Below are 16926 nucleotides of genomic sequence, written 5' to 3' on the forward strand. Positions count from 1 at the left end.
AATGGCACCATGGATACAGTTCATGCTTCTGTCCTTTACCTAGCCAATCATTCTATCCTACTTAGAAACAAGACCCTTCTTTCCTCCACTCAAGCTGGAGTGTCAAGAAACACTTACCCTCTCTCCAAACCCGGCTTGATTCCCATCACAGTCTGTCCTTGTATTCTGTTCTTGTATCTGCCTCCTGCTGCCCAAGGCAGTGAATACTCTTTTGCCTACCTCATGCCTTAAGGCTTGCTCTGCTTGGATGACCTCATCTTCCATAGTTCATTTTTAGATCTTGCCAGGACTGACAGGTGCTTTGCCCATAGTATCTACTGATGGTGCTAAGTTGCCGAGAGGTCTTCCAACTATAGGCACTTCTCCATAGTTACTGTTCCAGAGTACTACTCTCCATTACAGCAGCTGAGGCTTTCATGTGCCTGATTCGTTTGCTTCCCTTCACTATCCCAGCGCTTTCATGGCACCCTGCACACTTCTCAATATACCTCTACTTCCACTCTGATTCTCCAGACAGCAATCTTTGCCACCACGGCTGCCGGATCCCTTTCCTACCTAATGTGTACCTGGCCTTCTTCATCAAAACCAGCTTTTCACCTATCCTGGCCACATCTTTGTCCTCCCACATGTCATTTTACTACCATGTTTGTCTATATGACACCAGCCAGAAAAGTCCTCTGTATATAACAGACATAAAGGATAGAATAGAATCCAATACCAGTTTAGCTACTCAGGAGGCTGAGATCTGAGGATCTTCATTCAAAGCCAGCCTGTGCAAGTAAGTCCATGAGACTTATCTTCAATTAGCCAGCAACAAAGTAGAGCTGTGGCTCAAGTAGCACAGCACCAGCCTTGAGCAAAAAAGCTAAGGGACACTGCTTGGGCCATGCAGTCAAGCCCCAGTACGAGTACACACACAAAAACCCAACAAAGATGGAATAGGAACTATTTGTCATTCAGTTACTCAACAGATGTTTAATGCTATATGCACTGTTAAAGACATTTAAGGTGTATCTAGGGATAAAACACCCTTATCCTCCTGAGGCTATTATAGAATGAAATCTAGTAGGATAGATAAACACAATTATCTCAGAAGTTAAAAATTGGAGTTAACCATAGAGTATGTTCTAGGCTCTGGAAACAGACACCAAACACTAAAAAAAAATTTAAGGTACAGGCACTGGTGATTCATGCCTGTATTCCTACCTGTTTATGAGGCTAAGATCTGAGGACCTCAGTTTGAAGCCAACCTGGGCAAAAAGGTCCAGTTAATCATCAAAAAGCCAAAAGTAGATGTATTTCAAGTGGTAGAGCACGACCTTGATGAGAAAAGCCAAGGAAAGCAAAGGCCCTGAGTTCAAGCCCCATACTGGGCTGCTAGGTCTGGAAATGAGGAACTTATGGCGTTTTTTTTTGTTGTTGTTTTTTTGTCAGTTGTGGGGTTAGGGTCTGGAAACTGGCCTTGAGCTTTTTTTTTTTTTGAAGTCCTGGGCTTGAGCTCAGGGCCTGAGCACTGTCCTTGGACTTTCTCAAGGCTAGAGCTCTACCACTTGAGCCTCAGCACTACTTCCGGCTTTTTTCTATGTATGTGGTACCAAGGACTCGAACCTGGGTCTTGGTGCATGCTAGGCCAGCACTCTACCACTAGGCCAAACTCCCAGCCCTGGCCTTGAGCTTTTTCAGTACAAGATTAGTGCTCCACCATTTTGAGCCATTGTTCCACTTCTGGTTACCCTAGAGATAAGAATCAGACTTTCTTGCCTGGGGGCTGGCTTTGAGCCAACATCCTCAGATCTCTGCCTCTTGAGTAGCTAGGATTACAGGTGCGAGCCATTTGCACTTGCTTGAAATATGGAACTTTCAGAGGGGGAAGTCATGCATCAGGGGAAAGGACTTAATTGTGGAAAAGTGAAACCTGAGTATTAGAAGACAAATGTATTCCAAGCAAGATTGGAACACCAGGTATGAAGTCCCAGAGGCTGGATTGTGTCTTTTTTTCAGGAGCAGAAAGGAGAGAAGGGTAGGAGATAAGTCGGTTATGTGATAGATTGATGTCTATCCTGCCATGAGGACTTGTCTAATTTCATTCCCATCATGGCCATTGGATGAAGTACTTACTAATATAAGGTCAGAAAAGGTGAGGAGGCTCCTGGAATGCTTACATTTGAGTAAGCATAGCTGGATAATTGAGGGATTAGAGTGAGGATAGCCTTGGGCAGGACTATGGTGGGCAGAAAGGTAGTTGAGGGGTGGAAGGAAAACCCCATTTAGCTAACAAACAAAAACCTGGAGGCAGGAAAAGATTCCGCTTTGCCCAAAGTTCCATACATGCGTGTTGGCAGAGCCCAGCCTCTATAAAGGTCCGCTTTTCCTTAACCTAGGCTCCATCCCAGGAGGCCTGCAAAAGAATGTAGGCAAGGAAAGGGCGGGCCCTGAAGCCGGTTAAATGTTTCCGAATCAATAACAAGAACTATTCAGCCTACTGTGAGAGGATTTCAGAACAACAACAAAAAAAGAAACCGCCCTATCCGACCGAGAAAACCCTTGAAAACCGGCTGTGGGAGGTGGGGGGGGATGCAGAAGGGGGAAATGAAACCCCGCCTCTTCAGCACAGCCACGCCCTTCATTCTTGTTTCTGCCTCACCATGGGCAGCAAAGCCGATTGGCTGGACCACAACCTCAAAGGGCGGGGCTGCATCCGTTCACAGTGGGAATGAGCTAGCTGTGGAGAGGGCTAGCAAGGCGGGGCTAGATCGTCCTAACTAAGGTGGTAAAAGCCTATGACTACCCAGGCCACCACTCCTAGAAAAAGTCATCTCTCAGGCCTTTAAGATTCCTACCTCTGGAGTCACCTCCCAGAGTTAGAACTGGTTGCCTCATCCGCTCCTTTCCTCCAAGCAAAAGCCCCGTTTGCCACCATGGGCATGTACCAAGTGAGACCGCTTATAGGGAGTGAGTGGTGAGTGGCACACCTGATTTATTGGCTGCTATTCACCTCCACACAAACTTCTGGAAAGATCAAATCTGGGTACTAAGCAACCTCTACATTTCCTGCTGGCGCCGTTCCAAGGAAGAAGACACATTCCCTTGTGGGTGCGCAATGGCCGCGCCCCCACCCGTAACCGAAGGGTCTTTTGGTACACGCAGCCGGAGGTGAGTCCCCGCCTTCCAATACTTCACCCTTTACAGCGCGTGCGCGCGCATGCGTGGAACGCGGCGCGCGCGGTGGTTGGGCTGTTCGCTGTTCTGTCCTGGGATCGGGCCGCGTCTCCGTGAGCAGTCGGCTCGGAGCCGAGAGCCGCTGTGAGCACTTGGGTTCGAGCGGGCGCCTGCGAGCCCAGGGGCATCGCCCGCAGAGGCCAAGCTCATGGCCGGCTGAGCGGGACGCCGCCTCCGCCTCAGCCACCGCCGCCGCCGCCGCCGCCTCCTCCTCCTCAGCCGGCGGCGGCCCGGGCCCAGCAGCCATGGCTGAAGACTACTGGGACGGGCGCCTGCGGCGAACTGGAGGAGAAGGAGGTCGCGCGGCCTCATCCCGGGCCGCCGCCCCAGGCGCCACCGCGCCGGCCCCGCGGCTCTGAGGTTGCTCGTGCGCCCCCGCCGGTGAGCACGTCCTCAAGACTTGGGGTGGGGGCTGCTGCTGTAACTGTGGTGCCATCCCAGAACCCGGGCGGTGCCCGGGGGGGAATCTGGGCTTCTTGCCGAGCTATTGCCCCCTCCCCCATCGAATTTCCCAGACCCACAATGCACCGGGGCGAGGATCATTTGGGGCCTCCCTGACCTTGGCCCCGCCCTGGGCCGGTCCTGCAAAAATGAGGATGATGGAAAGTGCTATGGATGCTAACGGGGAGCAGGGTGATCAAAGGATCAGAGCCTCTGAGAATGGGTGGCAGAGTGGTAAAGGGCATTCAGGTTTGCTAAAGGGGACTGAGCTGTGGAGCTGTGGGGTCCGAACATGAAATAACAGATAAGCATGATAAGGTGTGAGGTGTAGTGTGTGTGAATGGAAGGGGGTTCCAGAGCTGAGACGGACCTGAGGGTGTGTAATAGGAGTAAGGTATAAAGGGACAGTTCTCAGAAACGCTGTAGAGAGGCTCAATCTGTTTAATGGGGACAGAGTTTCCAGAGGTGTTCTAATAGGATCTAGCACTCTTAAGCCCCCCAGATGTGATGAGAGTCAGGGATGGTGTTAATAACGATGGGTGTTTGTCTACGGGAGGCTGCCGCGTGCCAGGGTCCAGGGTGTACTCAAGTAATTGAAAGGTTCAGGTTTTGAGTGTCATGGCAGCAAGGGCTTGTGTGTCTGTTGCAACAAAGGTCTGGGTAATGTGAGGCATAGTGTTAGTGGGGGATAGAATAATGGAAGATCTGAGCCTGTGCTCATGAGTGTCAACACTGTGTATGTATGTACATGGAAGGGTGAGGGAAATGTCTGAAGCTCCGTGCCCAGTATCCATGAAGACAGGGAGTTTGAAATCCCAGAAAGTGCAGTTCTAGTGACTGCTAATGTGGGTTTAGAGACAAAAAGGCACTTAAATGTATGCCACTGTGTGGGAGAAGCTGGGCAGTATGAAGTCTAGGACATGCTAATCACCATCAGAACATTGTGAAAGGATGTATTCTTGTCCATGGGGCACTGATGTATTCCTGGTTCAGAGACTGCTAATAGGGAGTGCTGTAGAGAAGGGGTCTAGTCCGTCACAGGGGAATCAGGGCTATAAAGGGAAACAGCAGAAGTCATAGCGGTGGACAGTTTGAAGCAAAGAAATGCAGGACAAAAATAGGTGCTAAACAAGGTTCAAGCCATAGAAGGCTGAGTGTGTATGACTGTGAGTGAATGAATAAGGGCCAGGACTGAGTGGAGAGCTATGTGCACTAATGTTAGCAGTATGTTTGTGTGTCTCTGGAGGATTGGGCTAAGGATTCAGGGTGTGCTAATGGGGAGACAAGACTGCTAATAGGGGTCAGTGTGGAGGGAATGTTCAGCTTGTGTTGATAGAAGGGACATGTAATAAAAAATGGAACAGATGGGCCGAGAGTTTGGCCTAGTGGTAGAGTGTTTGCCTAGCATGCATGAAGACCCAGGTTGGATTCTTCAGTACCACATACATAGAAAAAAGCTGGAAGTGGTGCAGAGACTCAAGTGGAATAGCCTTGAGAAAGTCCAAGGAGAGTGCTCAGCCTCTGAGCTCAAGCCCAGGACTGGCAAAAAAAACAAATGGAACAGAATGTGCACTAGACATGTTGACAGCTGAGTGTGGACAAAATAAGTCAGGTATCTGCAGGATTCATTGTGCTAAAGGGATCCAGAGCACTGGGCAGGCCCAGTGAGTGCTAATTCAGGCCAGCTGTAGAGGATTCCAGGTGAATGTTAATAAGGCTCAGCATCATAAGAGTGAGCAGTATGTTTATGGGGGAGGGCTCACTGCTATGGAGAAGCTAGTGGGCAGCTGCTGGGCCAGGAAGAGGCCCAAGAATGTGATGGCAGGAGTTAACTTAGAGGAAGCCAAGTATGCCAATAGAATTCAGTGCAATAGGTTAGGGTTTGAGTGCTGAATGGGATTAAAGGGGAAAATGTGCATGCTAATAATAGGACTTAAAAATGTAGTGAGGCCTTCTTGAGGGGCTAGTGTGTGCCCTGGGGGGGTGGGAATCAGGAGAGTATGTGGAGTTGCATGCATGCCTGTGGCATGTAGAATGTGATGAGTGTCTTCAGGGGTTCCTGTGGTATGAGATGGTGAGTAGCCTTGAGTATGAGAGTAGTTGAAGCATGTTTATGTGTCTTTGGGGTGGGGGAGGTCAGGAAGGACATCCGCCCTTCAGCAGTGGGATCATGCGTTCAATTTCTTGCTCCTTTACTAGTTCTAAAATCTGTAAGTTTAGAAAACCAAAAATAGAATATAGTTAAAGTTTTGATGCTTATAGATGGTCAGGTTTGTTGTCTCTTCACAGGGGTCTGCCCAACTCCTTCCAGCCTCACTGCAGAGAGTGCTGTGTGATATACACTGACTTTTGTATCCCATATTCCTAAAATCATCAAAACTTGAACTCTGGAGCATACCTAGCCCTTGAGGTTTCAGTTAGAGGTCAAGGATCCATGGCTCTTCCTGTCTATTCTCCCCTTCCCCCAATCTTCCATTCAGCTCCAGAAACTTAAAGTTTCTGGTAGCCTCTATCACCAATCTCTGTCACCACAGGCAAAGCAATCGACTATCCATCATCCATATGACAGCACAGGATAGCTTGGGCGCTAGCCATACTTTGTCTTCCATGGCTTTAGGTCCAATGTTCAGCCTCCACGTCAGGCTTTTATGTTGGCCTGTTTTGTACATGTGTGTGCATTCACATGTGTGCATTCTTATGCCTGATGTAGGACTTGAACTTTGGGCCTGGGCTTTGTCCCTGAGCTCTTCAGCTCAAGGCTACTGCCCTTGGGCCGGGAGTTTGGCCTAGTGGTAGAGTGCTTGCCTAGCAAGCACGGAGACCCGGGTTCAATTCCTTGGTATCACATAGAAAAAGCCAGAAGTGATGCTGTGGCTCAAATGGTAGGGTTCTAGTCTTGAGAAAAACCAAGGACAGTGCTTAGGCCTTGAGTTCAAGCTCCAGGACTGGCAAAAAAAAAATCTGAAGGCTACTGCCCTGCCCTTTGAGCCACAGCACCACTTCTGATTTTCTGGTGGTTAATCAGAGATAAGAGTCTCACAGACTTTCATGCCTTCATGCTGAGGCTGACTTTGAACCATGTTTCTCAGATCTCAGCCACCTGAGTAGGATTACAGGTGTGAGCTACCTCTTGGTTCTACTTCCCATTTTTTTGATGGAGGTAATAGTTTCCTGGACTTTTCCTGCCCCAGCTGGCTTCAAACCACAATCCTCAGATCTCAGCCTCCTGAGTTGCTAGGATTAGGCATGAGCCCCCAGCACCCATCTTATTCTGGGTTCTTGGTGAATGGGCCTCATCCTGTATCTGAGGTCTTTCTTTCTGGTTGGTCCCTCTTTTCATTCTGTGGCTTGTGAGTTTAGCCTGGCAAATTAAGGCATGGAAACTATTGGGGTAAGCACTTGGTTTCAAGGTAACAGATGACCCATTTCTCTTAAATCCAGCCCCAGCAGCTTCATCAACCTCCTATCTAGCTCTACTTCCCTTGGGCTCTGGGCCATCTTAGTCCTTGCTGTGAGTCCAGATGGTTCCTGGACCAGGTCTTTCCTCCTCCTTGCTGGCCCAGAGCCTAGGAGGAAGCAGAAGGTGACCAGTTTAAACCTTTTGGTGGCCCCATTCCCTTCAGCCCATCTAGGTCATCTTCCTATCAATTCTAGCATTCCTGGTCCACCTTATTTGGGAGTTGGGGATTCACAACCTTGGCAGAGTTTGGTCCTGAGGCCCCCTGATTCGTTCATTTCTGCTATATGTACTTTTGGAACATCTACTCTGTCCATCACTATTTCAGGTCCTCGGGATATAACTGATCTAAACAGACAGGAATGTACCCTGGCAGAGTTGATCTTATACTTGTGGTGAGAAGACAGTAGAAAGCAAAGAAACTAATGAGTAGATGATGTCATTACTAAAGAGAAGATGAGTGCCGGAGGGGAACTCATTGGCAAAGTGAAGGAGCTCAGGATGGTTGACATTTTAAATAGCATTCTATGTGGAGGCCTCACCAAAAGGTGACATTTGAGTAATGGCCTGAAAAGGTTTGAGAGTAAACTGTTTCACAGCATCGGGGAGGAGTGTTCTAGATGTCAGGAACAACCAGTGCAAAGTTCCTGTGATAGAAATTTGCTGGGTATATTTGCAGACCATTTAGGAATGATCAAGGAGCCAAAAGGATAAGACTTAGAGGCCTCATGAAAACTGGAACCTTTATTGTGGTAAGGGAGATAGGATGTATTCTATAGGGAAGACAAGGTTGGACCCCGTGGATTCCAACCCACTCTTTCCAGAAGCCCCAAGAATAGATGATATACTCTGAGAAACACCTCCACCCTCAACCTCAACCAGTGGTTGGGTCTGTCTGGTCAGGACCTCCTCACCTCCCCCACCCCCCATTCTGAATAGAGAAGTGGGAAGGTCCATTGGTCTCACCATGGTGATAGTTGCTGGGGGAGTTAGGACGGTCCCTGTGGCCACAAAGAGCTTTCCACCTTGGCAGTTGGGGGCAATGTGGGGCTGGTGCCAGCGGAATATGCCATTCTATGGACGTGCCCGAAGCTGTATTACTTGTTCTACTGTTCTGAGTGAGCCACTTGTGCCATCTGTGGCTGTTTCCATCGCTCCTGCTGCACCTGAAGATGCCTGCTGTGGAGCTCTTTGCTCTCACTGTGAGGCTGCCACCCTGGAAACCAATCATCTACTGGGTGGGCCATTGCCCTCAGCCAGCCACCCAAGCCTGAATACCCAGGTGGGTTATCTCCCAGGGTAGGGAGATAGGCTGTATCCATTTCAGGTATCCAGGAATCCCTACTGAGTCCATAGTGGTTGTGTAGGCACTAATACATTACTCTGATTAGGTTGTTGTGAGCTTAAGGGGGCCCCTGATGGTTAAGCAAATGCTAATGTGGGCCTTATTTCTGCCCATGCACCCTGCTCAGGTTGCCATGGACCGGATGAAGAAGATCAAACGGCAGCTGTCAATGACACTCCGAGGGGGCCGTGCCATAGACAAGACCAATGGTGCCCCTGAGCAGATAGGCCTGGATGAGAGTGGTGGTGGTGGTGGCAGTGAACTTGGAGAGGCCCCAACTCGTGCTGGCCCTGGGGAACCTCGCCCTGGACGGGGCCCACTCAGCTCTGCCCCTGGTGAGTCTATCGACTCCCTCTCCTTGACCCAGTTTCCAGGTGCCACTTCCCACCCAAGTTCTTAGATTTATGTTGTTTTGATTTTCCTTTCTCTGTTTCCTCCCTTTATCCTGCAGTCTTTTCCCGATTCTCGCCGCCCCCCCCCCCCCCATTTGCCAATCCTGGGGCTTGAATTCAGGGCCTGAGCATTGTCCCTGAGCTTCTTTTGCCCAAGACTAGTGCTCTACCACTTGAGCCACAGCACTACTGGCTTTTTCTATGTATGTGGTATCAAGGAATCAAACCCAGGGCTTCAAGCACTCTACCACTAAACCACATTCCTGGCTCCCCAGCAATCTCTTTTCTTGTTCATTTATGCCTTTTATTTTGGCCTTGTGTTTAGGCCCCAGGGAGAGAAAGGACACTTTGCCTATTGTAGCTGCCTCAAAGCTCCCCTTACTCTCTGCATTCTGGTGCCTTGCCAGGCCTCCCACTGTCTTCTTTTCCTGGGCATGCTGTGGTTTCAGCTCACCCCTGGAATGGAGTACTTTGCTAGGTTACTTTTGACCCTTATACTCCATTCAACCTCACCCCTGGAATGGAGTACTTTGCTAGGTTACTTTTGACCCTTATACTCCATTCAACCTCACCCCTGGAATGGAGTACTTTGCTAGGTTACTTTTGACACTTATACTCCATTTAACCTGTCCTCGGCCTACTTAGGCTTTCCTGGACTCCACCATCCTTTTTCTGAGGGATTTCAAGCTGTTTAGGATCCGTGTACATATATGGGTATGATAAGGGATAATGTAGGAAAGAGGGGTATCTTTGACCCCATTTGACCCCGCCTGGCCACTGCCTGTCCCTACCAGCAGAGATTGTGCACGAGGACATGAAGATGGGGTCTGATGGGGAGAGTGACCAGGCTTCAGCCACATCATCAGATGAGGTGCAGTCACCTGTTAGAGTGCGCATGCGCAACCACCCGCCACGCAAGATCTCCACTGAGGTGCTTACCGCCCCCCCATTCTGTTGATGAAAATGGCTGGGAAAGAGAGTGGAGCTGGGGAGGTGGAACTCATGGTTCCGCTTCTTTGTCCCTCATGTTGCCTCTAATCTTGCCTTCTAGGATATCAACAAGCGCCTATCACTTCCAGCTGACATCCGGCTACCTGAGGGCTACCTTGAAAAGCTCACTCTTAACAGCCCTATTTTTGACAAACCCCTCAGTCGCCGCCTCCGCCGAGTCAGCTTGGTGAGCATCAGTTCCTGCCTTTTCTCCTTTCAGTGCCTTTTTTTCTTGACCTTGCTTTAACCTGCCTTCTTCTCCTCACAGTCCGAGATTGGCTTTGGGAAACTAGAGACTTATATCAAGTTGGACAAGTTGGGTGAGGTGAGAGTCTAGAGGCCCATGATGGGGATAGGGATTAGTGGGAATTCCCTGAAGCCTCATAGTGCCTCTTCTGTCACACTTCCTCCCACCCCAGGGTACCTATGCCACCGTCTACAAAGGTAAAAGCAAACTCACAGACAACCTTGTAGCACTCAAGGAAATCAGACTAGAACACGAAGAGGGAGCACCCTGCACCGCTATCCGGGAAGGTACACATCCCATTTCATCTCCTCCTGACTTTCCTGACCTTGCACTGCATGTATGCACACCCTATGGACAGGCTAGAGACCAGGAATTCTGAGGCATACATCCAATGCTTTGGCCTTCATGAGAAGGCCCATCACATATCCAGGTTAATAGAGTAACCTAACGTATGCATGAACCAGAAAGAAATGAATGGATTGCAAACCACAGTGCTTGCTTTGGTTTGAAAGCAAAGCTCAGACTATCACATGGAATGGATTTGAGTTGCACAGAAAGTGAATGTCCTCATACTGTGTTGCAGGCCTGTGCATTGAGGTTGAAGTAAATCCCCTTCCTAGAAACCAGAAACATGTCATGAAAACTCTAGTGTTACATGAACTTGGGGTTGTAATCCTAAGGTGTTTACTGGGTATTTTTCTCTGGGCCTTATTTTCTGTCTCTTGAATATGGTGAGTTAGAGCTAGTAAGACTGTGAGGCCTGGAACTGGGAATATGGCTTAGTGGTAGAGTGCTTGCCTAGCATGCATGAAGCCCTAGGTTCAATTCCTCAATGCCACATACACAGAAAAGGCTGGAAGTGGCGCTGTGGCTCAAGTGGTAGAGTGCTAGCCTTGAGTAAAAGAAGGGACAGTGCCCAGGCCCTGAGTACAAGCCCCAGGACTGACAAAAAAAGAAAACTGGGGCCGGGAGTTTGGCCTAGTGGTAGAGTACTTGTCTAACATGCACAAATACCCAGGTTCGATTCCTCGGTACCACATACATAGAAAAAACCGGAAGTGGTGCTGAGGTTCAAGTGGTAGAATGCTAGCCTTGAGAAAGTTCAAGGACAGTGCTCAGGCCCTGAGCCCAAACCCAAGACTGGCAAAAAAAAAAGAAGAAGACTGTGAAGCCTTACTCTACACAGGAAAGAAATAAAACCCTGTGCTCATCACCTCTGTCTGGGCCTTGTCCTCACCTTTGTCCTGAAGTGGGACTTTTGACTCTTGCCCCATCCTACTTCATGCTTCTTGCAGTGTCCCTGCTCAAGGACCTCAAACATGCCAACATCGTCACTCTACATGACATTATCCACACTGAGAAGTCCCTCACCCTTGTGTTTGAATACCTGGTAAGATTGGAGTGGGACACAGGGGGAGGTGGTAATAAGACAGGAGCCACAGGATGTAACCCTTGTTTCTTACCTCTTCTTTCCTCAGGACAAGGACCTGAAACAGTACCTAGATGACTGTGGGAATATCATCAACATGCACAACGTGAAAGTAGGTGTGGGGCAGGAACGGGACAGGATCCCCACACATGCACTCCACCCCGCAAATTTTCTAGAAGTGGCCTTTTCCTAATTTGACTGTTTCACTGGGAACCCTTGGAGGGCATTTGGGAGCTGAGCTCAATGTCTTGTGTTTGGGAGGGAGTACCTGCCTGCTAAGGGTTGGGCTAATGAACTCTGCCTGCCATTTCTGGATCCCCAGCTGTTCCTGTTCCAGCTGCTCCGTGGCCTGGCCTACTGCCACAGGCAGAAGGTGCTACACCGAGACCTCAAGCCCCAGAACCTGCTCATCAATGAGAGAGGAGAACTCAAGCTGGCTGACTTTGGTACCACCACTCCCCTTTCTCCCCATTGATCTCCCCATTTCCCCATGACCTCTTTTAGCAAACTCTTCTGCCCCCTGGGATTCGCTCCTAACATTTCTAGCTGTTCCTTCTTTTCACCGTTCAGGCCTGGCGCGGGCCAAATCAATCCCAACGAAGACATATTCCAACGAGGTGGTGACATTGTGGTACAGGCCCCCTGACATCTTGCTTGGATCTACAGATTACTCTACCCAGATTGACATGTGGTGAGGAGAGGTGGAAGTATGGAAGGGTTTGGCTTGGTTGGTGTAGCTACCCAGCAACCTACCTCCCTATTCAATGAACTTTCCCTGCTCAGGGGTGTGGGCTGCATCTTCTATGAGATGGCCACAGGCCGGCCCCTCTTTCCAGGCTCCACAGTGGAGGAACAGCTGCACTTCATTTTCCGCATCTTAGGTGAGGAGGAGGCATGTGCCTTAGGAGTTATGGGGACATGGATGGGGTGGGGTGGGGCAGGGCAGAGGTATTGGGATAAATTCCTCTTCCTTGCCAGGAACCCCAACTGAGGAGACGTGGCCTGGCATTCTGTCCAATGAGGAGTTCAAGACATACAACTATCCCAAGTACCGAGCCGAGGCCCTTCTGAGCCATGCACCCCGGTGAGGCCGGTGGGTGGATAGGGAGGTGGGCATTGGGAGCCACAGTATCCAAACCCAATGTAATTCAAATCCCCTTGTCCTTATGGTAGACTTGATAGCGATGGGGCTGACCTCCTCACTAAGCTGCTACAGGTGAGATCACCTTCCTAGGCTAGCCTTGTTGGGGTGGGGATTCCAGGGGTGGGGATTCCAGGCGTGGGAAAGTGGGACTTCCTTCACCTCCAGGATAAGAGCTGAGGTAGGCAGGAAGAAAGACCTACTTATTGAAAACACCAATATAACCTTCTCCCATCTAACTGTAGTTCGAGGGTCGCAATCGGATATCTGCAGAGGATGCCATGAAACATCCATTCTTCTTCAGCTTGGGGGAACGGATCCACAAACTTCCTGACAGTGAGTGCAGCTGGGGATGTACAGGCCAGAATGGAGGCTGTGGGGAATGGGGATAGGGACTGTGAGGAACAGGACTGTGAGGATAGTTGAGTCAGTTGTGTAGGGTGTAGTGGTGGTGGGGGAAAACATCATCTATGTGATAGTATTTTTTTGCTGGTCCTGGGCTTAAACTCGGGGCCTAAGCTCTGTCCCTGAGCCTCTCTGTGCTCAAAGCTAGTGCTCTACCACTTGAGTTGTGGCACCACTTCTGGCTTTTGCTATTTATGTGGTACTGAGGAATTAAACCCAGGTAGGGCTTCATGCATGCTAGGCAAGTACCCTACCACTAAGATGTGATAGCTACTCAGGAGGCTGAGATCTGAAGATTACAATTGAAGTCGACCCTGGTAGGAAAGTCTGTGAGATTTTTTTTTCCAGTCTTGAGGCTTGAATTTACGACCTGGGCACTGTCCTTGTACTTTCTCAAGACTAGAACTCTACCACTTGAGCACCACTTCTGGCTTTTTCTGTGTATGTGGTACTGAGGAATTGAACCCAAGGCTTCATGCTTGCTAGACAAGCACTCTACCACTTGGCCATGATCCCGGCCCCAAGTCTCTGAGATTCTTACCTTCAATTAACCACAAAAAAAGCCACAAGTGGGGCTTGGAACGTGGCTTAGTGGTAGAGTGTTTGCAAGCCAAAAGTGGAGCTGTGGCTGAAGTGGTAGAGTGCTAGCCTTGAGCAAATAGCTCAGGGAAAGTGCCCAGGCCCTGAGTTTTAAGCCCCAGGACCAGCAAAAAAATGAAAAACAAAAAAAATTTAGTTCTTTTTACCATTCCTGAAAATTCTCATACACTATATAAAATTAGATACAATGGGTTTGATTCTTCACTACCACATAATCAGAAAAGGCCAGATGTGGCTGTGGCTCAAGTGGTATAGTGCTAGCTTTGAGCAAAAGAAGCTCAGGGACAGTGCCCAGGCCCTGAGTTCAAGCTCTAGGACTGGGACAGGAATGAAGGGAGGAAGGGAGGGCAAAAGAGAAAGAAGGTGAGAAAATAAATAGAATGATAGAAGCTTCCCTGGAGTTCCTGGGTATCTTCTTTAGTTATTCCAAGCCTATCCTGGAACAGTGAAGACATTTCAATTTGTTGTCCTTTTTCTTTCAGCCCCAAGGAAGGGGGCAGGGAACTCAGGGCCGTATGCATGCTAGGCAGGTGCTTTGCCAGTCCTGGGGCTTGAACTCAGGGCCTGGGTACTGTCCTTCAACACTTTTTGCTCAAGGCTAGCGCTCTGCCATTTGAGCCACAGCACCACTTCTGGCTTTTTCTGTATATGTGGTACTGAGGAATTGAACCCAGGGCTTCATGCATGCCAGGCGAGCACTCTACCACTAGGCAACACTCCCAGCCCCTGGCTTTGAGCTTTTTAACAAAGGTTATTTCCAAATTAATGTATATTTATATGTTAGACAAAATCATGAGTATACAGAACTTTTAACAAAATAACTCGTAGCCAATATAGTTTTCTCTGTATTCTTTTGAATCATTTGAATCAAATCTAATCTCAGTTATCATATTCATCCTTAAATAATTGTTTGTGCTGATCCTGAGGCTTGAATTTCAGGGCCTAGGCACTGTGCCTGAGCTCTTTTTGCACAAAGCTAGCACTCCACCACTTGATATTGCTCCACTTCTAGCTTTTTGTGGTTAACTGGAGGTAAGAGTTTCACAGACTTTCCTGCCCGTGCTAGCTTTGAACCACACTCCTCAGACCTCAGCCTCCTGAGTAGCTAGGATTATATGCATAAGCCAATGGTAGCTGGCTCTATAAAGGCTTTTTTTTTGTCAGTCCTGGGCTTGAGCTCAGGGCCTGAGCACTGTCCTTGGACTTAAGGCTAGAGCTCTACCACTTGAGCCTCAGCACTATTTCCGGCTTTTTTCTATGTATTTGGTACCAAGGAATCGAACCTGGGTCTTCGTGCATGCTAGGCAAGCATTCTGCCACTAGGCCAAACTCCCGGCCCCTATAAAGGCTTTTTAAATACATAACTACTCAGATAACAAAAATGGCCTATTTTTCCTTACCTCCCCACTGGATTAATATTAAACTCAAATCCCCAAACACCATCCATCACCTGGATTTAAAAAGTGGTAAGTTCAGGGTCTAGGAGTTTGGCCTAGTGGTAGAGTGTTTGCCTAGCATGCATGAAGACCCAGGTTGGATTCCTCGGTACCACATACATAGAAAAAAAAGCTGAAAGTGGTGCTGAGGCTCAAGTGATGGAGATGTAGCCAAGGACAGTGCCCAGGCCCTGAGTTCAAGCCCAGGACTGGCCAAAAAAAGTAATTTCAGTGCCTTGATCACACTTTAATAAAGTTTGTGATTTCTTTGTGTCGTGTAATAGTCTGAATCCCCTCGTCCCTCCTTATAGCTCGTTTGTGTGTGGATGAAAAGCAAGTCCTCAAAGAAGGAGTGACTTCTAATGAATTCCCCAGGGAGTAGATTTATATAGGAGCTATTCCTGGCTGGCTCTGTGGATCCCCCACTTGTGTGTCTCTATCCACAGCTACTTCCATATTTGCACTAAAGGAGATCCAGCTACAAAAGGAGGCCAACCTTCGGTCCTCATCTATGCCTGACTCAGGTGAGTGTGGTCTCTCCTCTCTCCACCCCACCCACCTACCTGCTTCACCCATCCTACCCATCAACAGCCATCCGCTCTGCTTTCCCCTGCAGGCAGGCCAGCTTTCCGTGTGGTGGACACCGAGTTCTAAGCCAAGTTCTAAGCCACAGACCGAGGTCCTAGCAGGCAGCAGCTGGAGGGATGCCACACCCCTCGCAGGGCAGCCCCCAGCTGCATCCTCCCTGCTTGTTGCCTGCCTACCTGCCTGAGCCATGCTCTTCTGCCCACTTGTCCTCTGCCAACTGCCCAGACACCCAATCATTGGCCTGTCAACCCATCCATTGGCCTATCTGCTGGGTGCTAACAAAGCTCTCATCATCAATTCTTTGCTTGGTCTGTCTGTCTTTCTGTGTTGGTAGTTGCCGGCGGACAGCATGGCCGTGCCAGCCTCCCACACTGAGGCCAGGCCTAACCCTCCTCATCATATCCACTCCCTTCCCCAGGACCACTACTCCACGGCCAGCCAAGGGTCTGGAATTAGCCCAGGCTGGGGCTCTCAACGCAGATGAGAAAGGTGATGATGCCTTGGGTCTGAGGCATCTTCTGCCTGCTTTCCTGCCTGCCCCACTGCCTCATGTTGTCGTGGGCCTTCTTTTTTTGTTTGTTTAATTCATTGTTTTTTAATTATTTTAAATGAGGTTCTCATTTTTTTAAATGCAATATCTCTGTATACAGAGTGGCTGGGCCCCAACCCCTGTGTGTGGCCCTCCCACAGTATTTTGTGCAATGAAGCCCCACTCCCAGCCTTTTAGAGGCAGGGACCCAGCCCCTCTTCAGAACCCTGACTATCACCAAACCCTGGGATCGGCTGTTAGAAAGCATGCCTCGGCTACTCGCCTTCCTCCCCCTGCCTGCCATCCCCAGCTGCAGGGTCATCTGGGAACTACTGGAGACTAGGAGATGGACAAGGTCAAGGGGAGCCCTACTTTTCCCTCCTGTAGTTCCGTAGCCGGGGCCTCCTTCTCAGGGTCTCCCCAGCCCAGCCCTTCTGCCCCATCCCACTCGGTGCTGTTGAGTAAGGGCCCTGCCAGGAACTGACCAACTCAGCGAGCAGCCATAATGTGTATATGTACACACGCAGGGACAGGGGTCTATGGGGGCTGTGCCCAGGTGTTGCCCCCTTAACCCCTGGGAGGGTGAGGCAGGGCAGGGGTCAGTCTCCAGGGTGAGTCCCTGGATGGGTGGTTACCTTCCCTTCATCCACCCTAAGCCCTGGGGCCCTTAAATGGAGTGGGAGGGGAGGGGAGGGAGGCCTCCAGGT

At 49.5% G+C, this 16926-nt stretch overlaps 1 protein-coding gene across 8 annotated transcripts; it reads left to right on the forward strand.

Moving 5' to 3' along the window:
- Nucleotides 1-2744: 2744 nt before the first annotated feature.
- On the forward strand, nt 2745-16897 carry Cdk16 (cyclin dependent kinase 16). 8 transcript variants are annotated; one of them, XM_090325652.1, is made up of 16 exons: nt 2745-3153; nt 8590-8797; nt 9649-9785; nt 9906-10031; nt 10113-10169; nt 10264-10378; nt 11387-11481; nt 11570-11632; nt 11843-11966; nt 12091-12211; nt 12304-12401; nt 12499-12604; nt 12694-12736; nt 12907-12997; nt 15549-15626; nt 16025-16897. In XM_090325652.1, the coding sequence occupies exons 2-16, from the start codon at nt 8596-8598 to the stop codon at nt 16063-16065; spliced, it is 1497 nt and encodes a 498-aa protein (XP_090181778.1). In that variant the 5' UTR covers nt 2745-3153; nt 8590-8595; the 3' UTR covers nt 16066-16897. The 8 variants fall into 8 exon arrangements, with proteins under 8 accessions (XP_090181778.1, XP_090181777.1, XP_090181775.1 ...); XM_090325651.1 differs by lacking the exon at nt 2745-3153 and adding an exon at nt 3233-3600; XM_090325649.1 differs by lacking the exons at nt 2745-3153; nt 16025-16897 and adding exons at nt 3291-3600; nt 15719-15987 and having other exon boundaries at nt 9652-9785.
- The last annotated feature ends 29 nt before the right edge of the window (nt 16898-16926 follow it).

This window comes from Megascapheus bottae, chromosome X (assembly GCF_031878675.1).
Source record: "Megascapheus bottae isolate mThoBot1 chromosome X, mThoBot2.hap1, whole genome shotgun sequence".
In the NCBI taxonomy this organism is placed as follows: domain Eukaryota; kingdom Metazoa; phylum Chordata; class Mammalia; order Rodentia; family Geomyidae; genus Megascapheus; species Megascapheus bottae.